Source organism: Colobus angolensis, unplaced genomic scaffold (assembly GCF_000951035.1).
Source record: "Colobus angolensis palliatus isolate OR3802 unplaced genomic scaffold, Cang.pa_1.0 Scaffold352, whole genome shotgun sequence".
NCBI classification, from domain to species: Eukaryota; Metazoa; Chordata; class Mammalia; order Primates; family Cercopithecidae; genus Colobus; species Colobus angolensis.
The window spans coordinates 1078164-1084890 of record NW_012116844.1 but is presented as its reverse complement, the minus strand read 5'-3'; the positions used below and the strand labels follow the sequence as shown (position 1 = coordinate 1084890).

General features: G+C 41.5%; 1 protein-coding gene across 4 annotated transcripts in view; it reads left to right on the top strand.

Annotated features, from left to right (window-relative positions):
• The window catches only part of EPC1 (enhancer of polycomb homolog 1 (Drosophila)), a 111015-nt gene that overhangs the window by 34467 nt on the left and 69821 nt on the right, over positions 1-6727 (top strand). For 2 of the 4 annotated variants that reach the window (XM_011952945.1, XM_011952944.1), the window contains exon 1: positions 15-470. The exons of 1 other annotated variant lie outside the window; for it this stretch is intronic. In XM_011952945.1, coding sequence (XP_011808335.1) covers positions 318-470 — 153 coding nt within the window. In that variant the 5' untranslated portion in view covers positions 15-317. Of the gene's footprint in view, positions 1-14; positions 471-6727 lie in introns of those variants that run through there. One more of the 4 variants, XM_011952948.1, reaches the window with a different exon arrangement.

Genomic DNA, 6727 nt, shown 5'->3' with positions numbered 1-6727 from the left:
CCTCCCCCCCGCCCGCGTGCCCGCGCCGCTGCGCGATGCAGTGTGGGGAATGGCTGGGGTTGGCTGAAGAGCGCACAGTGGAGTTTTAATGTCCGCCATGTTGGCCATGGCGTATTGAAGAGAGCGAGCGAGAGAGGAGCGGAGCGGCACAGCCTCCCACCCTCCCGGCTGGTGTTAGTGCCCGGACGGCGGGCTCAGCGCTCCGCCCCTCAAGTCCCCGGCAGCGGTTGGCGAGTGGGGACCGAACCCCCGGTTCTCCATGATCCCGCTGGCCGGGGCCGTTTCCCCAGAGCGGAGAGGTATCTGCTGCGCCTGAGATGAGTAAACTGTCGTTTCGGGCGCGGGCGCTAGACGCCTCGAAGCCGTTGCCGGTTTTCCGCTGTGAGGATCTGCCTGACCTGCACGAATACGCCTCGATAAACAGGGCCGTGCCGCAGATGCCCACCGGAATGGAGAAGGAAGAGGAGTCGGTACGTGTTAACTCCCCTGTCCGACCCACCGTCAGGCCCGCTCCCTCTGCTGCCTGCGGCGGCGGCGGAGCAGCAAACCCACACAAAATGGCCGCCATCTTCTCTTCGCCGCCGACTCTCAGTCGCCGGCCGGGCCTATACCCCGCCTCCCCCGTCCTCGACCCCCGGTCGCCGCGGCCCGGCGGGGCCCCTTCTAAGGCCACTCGCCGACCCCGGCCACTTGTACCCGGGTCCCGCGGAGTTCGGGGGCCCGAAAGGCACAAAGGGGTCACGTGACGAAGCTGCCGGCAGCCATTTTGTGTCTTAGTTCTTGGGTTGGGCCTTGTGCATCCGGAGAGGGGAACGGGCTGGGTGGCGGTGGGGGTGCGGCGAGCCGGGAGCCGTGGAGGACCCGCCTGCAGGCCTCTCCGTGGGCCGCTGGGTGGCGCTCTAGGGCCACTGCGGCCCGCGCGCGGCTGCCCGGGCCGGGAGCGCAGGTTCTGTGCACAGTCGGGGAATTTGATTGCCCCATGGTCTGGGAAGCTTGTTGGGCTCAGTGCAGCCCCCACGTGGAGCCTCAGACGGGCATGTCATGTTGCCTGCGGCTCTATGAGGCTTTTCTCCCCTCTGCAAGGAAATGTCGAGGGTGCAGTGTGTTTGCCCGGACGACTTAACTTTCCTAGAAGATATGATTTATTCTCAGTGTCCTCTTTCTGGGACGTTTGCATCCATCCCTCCCCAGAGCTAGTTGTTAGGAGGATAATAAACCACTATCCCTGACTTTTTCTGTGATCGTTGCGAATATCTTGCAGATTTGTTTGGAGTGCCTCTCTCTCTTCCGAAGCCTGTAACCTTACCTATTTGTAAAATAAATTTAAGTTCTCCTGCTTTCTGGTATCTCAACGTAAGGGGAGAAGAGACCCAATTTAAGTAACTGTTATAGATCTAAATTTCGAAGGAGGATCCTTTCTTATACAAAACCGACTAAAACTAAATGACTTGATTCACAGAAATCTTAATATTGAGATGTCTAAATTGGGTGGGTTTCAGCACGTAAATGACTGTTGACAACTAATAGACATTTTACCATCGCTGTGGCTTTACCTTTTTGTGGAAGTTGGGTTCGGACACCAGGATAATAGAATCTTCCTCTCATTTCCCCCAGATCCTTGACAGTATAACTTGATGACTTCTAAGCCTAAGGAATTGCAAACCTTGGTTTTCAGGTACAGCCATTTAAACAGGGTGCAGTGTATTGACAGTTCAAGGAAGTCCAGGAGTCGCGTGGATTTGTGTGCTACAATTTTGTTGTGGAAAATTGTACTGTAATACTTCTCTTGGTACTGTAAGAATTTTTATTGTAGAAATTATGCTGTGTAATGTTTTTGGAAATAAAACTGTTTAAACTCTTTGGGTTGTTTAACCTTTTAAAGTAAAATAGCTGTGACAGTGGAATGTTACTTTTGAGAGTAGTGTCTTAAATTTAACTTTACAGATAAGCCAAGTGTATGTAGTAGCTGAGATTGTCTAGTTGGGCACTGACTTTCAGCACATTGTCTTATGAGACACTACTTCTTAATTTATTTTACTTGTATCAACTTGAGAGTAGCATGGTGCCATTTGTTTATTTTTTAATAAGTGATTTGTTTTTAAAATTAAAGTACTTGTAACTGCAGAATCTTGTCTTTTGGTTTTATTTTTATTTCTGTTTATAAGTTTTACAGATAATACTTTCAAGTATTGGGGTGTTGGTGTTACCCTGCCCTGGAAATTAATTTGTAGTTCTTGTTTTACAGCCAAGGAAGGGGAAAGCCTTGATTAAAGCAAGACAGCACTACAGTACACTTTAGACATTAGTTAAGTCTTGCTTCTGTGAATACTTTGGACAGTCCCAAGAGTTACAACCTGAAGTCAGAGCTGAGCTCAATGAAATACCAATGCTTGTTAAATTTTACAGGTAATTTTATTCGCTGAAATAATTTTGATTTTTTTTTTTCTTTTCTGAGACAGAGTCTCACTCTGTTGCCCAGGCTGGAGTGCGGTGGCACCATCTTGGCTCACTGCAACCCTCCGCCTCTGGAGTTCAAGTGATTCTCCTGCCTCAGTTTCCCCAGTAGCTGGGATTATAGGCGCTTGCCACCACGCCCGGCTGATTTTTGTGTTTTTAATAGAGATGGGGTTTTGCCATGTTGGCCAGGCTGGTTTTGAACTCCTGGCCTCAGGTGATCCGCCCACCTCGGCCTCCCAAAGTGCTGGGATTACAGGCATGAGCCACCGCGCCCAAGCAGTTTTGACGTTTTATACTGCAGTGGCTATCAGTAGTTTGTGACGTGGAGTCCCTAATTTTGAAACACAGGGATTTTTTTTTTCCTTCAGATTGCCTTTTTCCGTTATCTGTTTAGAATTTTTCACTTCACATCCAACCCAACCTATGTATGAGGAGAGAAGCGTAGACCTCAAGAATAGATACCGAACCTAATGGAAGAATGTAAAAAGTACCCGGTAAACAAGCTGCTGTACAGTCCTGTGGTTCATGCTGTTAGTGGTAGGCTGTGTAAATCATAATATTGAAAGTACTGTGTTATGCAGTGTTGAAAAGGTATACTAAACATAGAGGTAATTGAATTCTGGATTCACCATAGAAAAACAGAAACTTTTTGACGATTTGTGGAAGCATTTTGTACTTCTAATAAAGAGGAGGGGTTAAAGCAAACTTCTGCCTTTAACTGACACATTAGTTATTTGTTATCTTGTTAAGTCACTGTAACCTAGAACCTGAATTGACTGTCTCAGAAAAAAAAGCATGTAGTCTTATGTTGGTCCTGAAAGGTGAGGACAGTTTTTTTTATACACCACCTCATTAAAGCATTTTATTGATCAAAATAATCTGCAGAATTGTCATGTGAAATATGCCTAGTAATTGTTATGTTGTTTCTGGATATGCTTGACAGAAATCCATGTCTTTTAACATTGGGAAAATAAGTATTATTCGTGTATTCCCATTGAACCAGTTTTAATAACATGAGCTGAACACACGGACCTAACGAGGCAGACTTTTTTAATTTTTAAGAAACAAGTAGAAGCCCTTACCCCCCCAAAAATAATTTGGAGGTGGAAAATGTTACTGAACTTATTTTTTAATTATTGTGGTAGTACTGAAAAAGTAACTTCAGATTGTGATAAATTGGAGAATTTGACTGGATCAAAGATGTTAGAGATTAAATGTGAATTCGCAGAACGTAATGCATCGAAATTTGCTAAGTCTGAAAGTAACAGATTGGCGGGATGCTGTGTCTTATGCCTGTAATCCCAGCACTTTGGGAGGCCAAGACGGGTGGATCACCTGAGGTCAGGAGTTCGAGACCAGCCTGGCCAACATGGTGAAACCCTGTCTCTACTGAAAATACAAAAATTAACCAGCCGTGGTGGCGGCATAATCCCAGCTATTCGGGAGGCTGAGGCAGGAGAATCACTTGAACCTGGGAGGTGGAAGTTGCAGAGAGCTGAGATAACCCCACTGCACTCCAGCCTATACAAGAGCGAAACTCTGTTTCAGAAAAAATAATTTAATTAAAAATAAAAAAGTAACATGATAAAAATACAATGTATTTAAGTACAGATGTGACTTAAATCACAGCGAAATAATAGACTTTCCGCTCAGATAATTGAGTCCCTTTGGGGTTTAAAAAAAGATAATTTTAAACAAGTGCTTGGTTGGTGCAGGGCATATATCCTATTATAAATATTTTACAATGTTAACTTCAAGATTATAATTTAATTATCTTTATAATCTTAAATCTTGTGCTACGGCTTCGCATTCTATTGAAAGGTTAAACTTACCAAATAGATTAATACTATCAAATCTTTTTATTAAAATTGACTCGATTAAAATTGGAGCTTTATGTTGTTACAATTCTCCTTTATGGAAACATCACTTTAGGAGACATTCTTAAAAAGTCGATTTTAAAATTATATTTAGCAAAATGGAGCTACTGTTCCATAGTAGTTTAATTTTTCATTGGGTTGTCTAGGGTGCATTGTTCCATTTATGAGGGAGTGACAACCTTTCCTCTTCTGTTACCTAGACTGGTTTGGGTAGGATATTTGGTGTAATTAAGATGTTAATGATGTTACATTGATACTACCTTACAGTCACCTTTGAAACTGTTAACAAGTAGGATCTAACCACCATAATCCAGCACCTTAGTTCTATAGGATTCTAACAGGACAGGATAGTCTTTATATTCCCACCTTTTCTGTATTACTGGCGCCATATACATTGTTACTAAGCCCAAGTTAAGAAGTATTTATGAAAAGTGAATGGGAGTTTGTTTGTAATTATGGGAAAATGGGAAATATGTACATATCCTTGATACGAGAAAAAAATGGTTACTACATTTCCAGAACTTATTAATAAAAACCTAGTTTAAATTTAAATAACTTTTGAAGGAAACCAAGAGTCTCTTTCTTTAACCTTTAATGTTTTAAACCAGTATTTTTAGTCCCTTTATCTGGAGCTGTAAAGATCAGTCTAGATTTCTCCATTCTATCCACTGTCTTGGAAATGAAGAGGAATACATGAAATCTCAATTATAGTAGAAGCAAAGTTCAACAGACTAATTACAGATAGTTTGAATTAGAAAATAATTGAGAATATGGGGATTTTTGCATTAGATTATAATTAGTTCAGATAAAATCAAAGATAGTAATAAAATATTTCAGCTTTCTATACTGTCCAAAGATATTTTTGCATAAAGTTGCTAAGCTAGGGTTCTGAGGGTTGTGTGGAAATAATTGTGGAAGTGATGAATTCCCACCATATGCCTATAAAAGGTTAGAATATATTTTTCTAGGGAGAAGGTTCACACTTGTCATCAATTTCTCAAGGTATTGGTAATGGGCTGGGGCAGAAAGCCCAGGGTTTAAGATCAACTGTCCCATAAATTTCAGACTGAGTCATTTTTGGTTTTATCTTAGTTTGGCAGTTACTAAATAGACTTAGTCAAAGAAGGATAATTGAAAAAGGACAGGCAGTCCGAGAAGAGACTAAGGATTCTTGAATACAGAAGGGAACTTTTGAACACTCACATGCTGACGCACCTGAAATGTTAGTACTAACTTTTGTTTCAGTATACCGTTTGAATGTGTTTGTGTATCTAATGGTATTTTGTGGGTGCTTCATGATCAGCATTGGCATTTATACTGAATTACATTTTTTCTGTTAATAGGACTTAATTAAAAGTACTGTCTAGATAGAGGGTAGCTTAAATTTTATGAACAAGAGAAAAAGTTGTGCATAATGGTTCATGAATTTGTGGGCAGAATTAAATTTACCAACCACTCCTGTTAAAAACAGCTGGGTTTTAGTTTTATATTTTGTGTTCTACTATGTCATGGTATGTACTGGTAGTAATGGTAGAAACATAGAAGCTATCACACACACACAGAGACGTGTCCGTTTTAAAGCACTTAGTAATGACAAGAGTTCTTTTCATATATATAAAGAAGTGAATTCTGATTACATTTATTACTCAGTTTTCTTGAAAAGTTAAGGATGCTTAATTGTTAACAGCAGTTAGTTACAAGCAGAAGATAGCATTTTAAGGGAGCAATAATACCATGGAATTAATGGTATCATTTGTGATCATACTTCTTAGAAGAGGAGAATGCACAAGGAGATAAGAATTTGATATTCTAATTCAGGAATAAAATGAGTGTGTCTAAGGGCAAAAGTGATATGAAAGTATGACATACTTTCAGAGACAACTAGAGTATGTATTTTACTTTTAAAGTAGACTTTTGGAACAGTAAAGTGTGACTTGCATTAATATAACTTTTTGATAAGAATAAGCCAAATTACGAGAAATCAATGAGAAGACAAGGGAATCAAATGTTTTAAACCACTTGCAAGAATTGCTTTTTTTTTTTTTGAGTCAAAGTCTTGCTCCGTCACCCAGGCTAGAGAGCAGTGACATGATCATAGCTCACTGCAGCTGCAGCCTCAACCTCCCTACCTCAAGCACTGCTCTCACCTCAGCCTTACAAGTAGCTGTGACTACAGGTACATGCCACCATGCCTGATTTTTTGTATTTTTTGGTTCAGATTTACCGTGTTGTCCGGACTGTTCTCTAACTCCTGGGCTCAAGTGATCCACCTACCTTGGTCTCCCAAAGTGCTGAGATTACAGGCGAGAGCCACTGCACCTGGCTCTAGAATTGCTTTTAATTTATTGATGCTGACTATGTTGCCTTCAACACATTTATAAACTGTTGCAAAT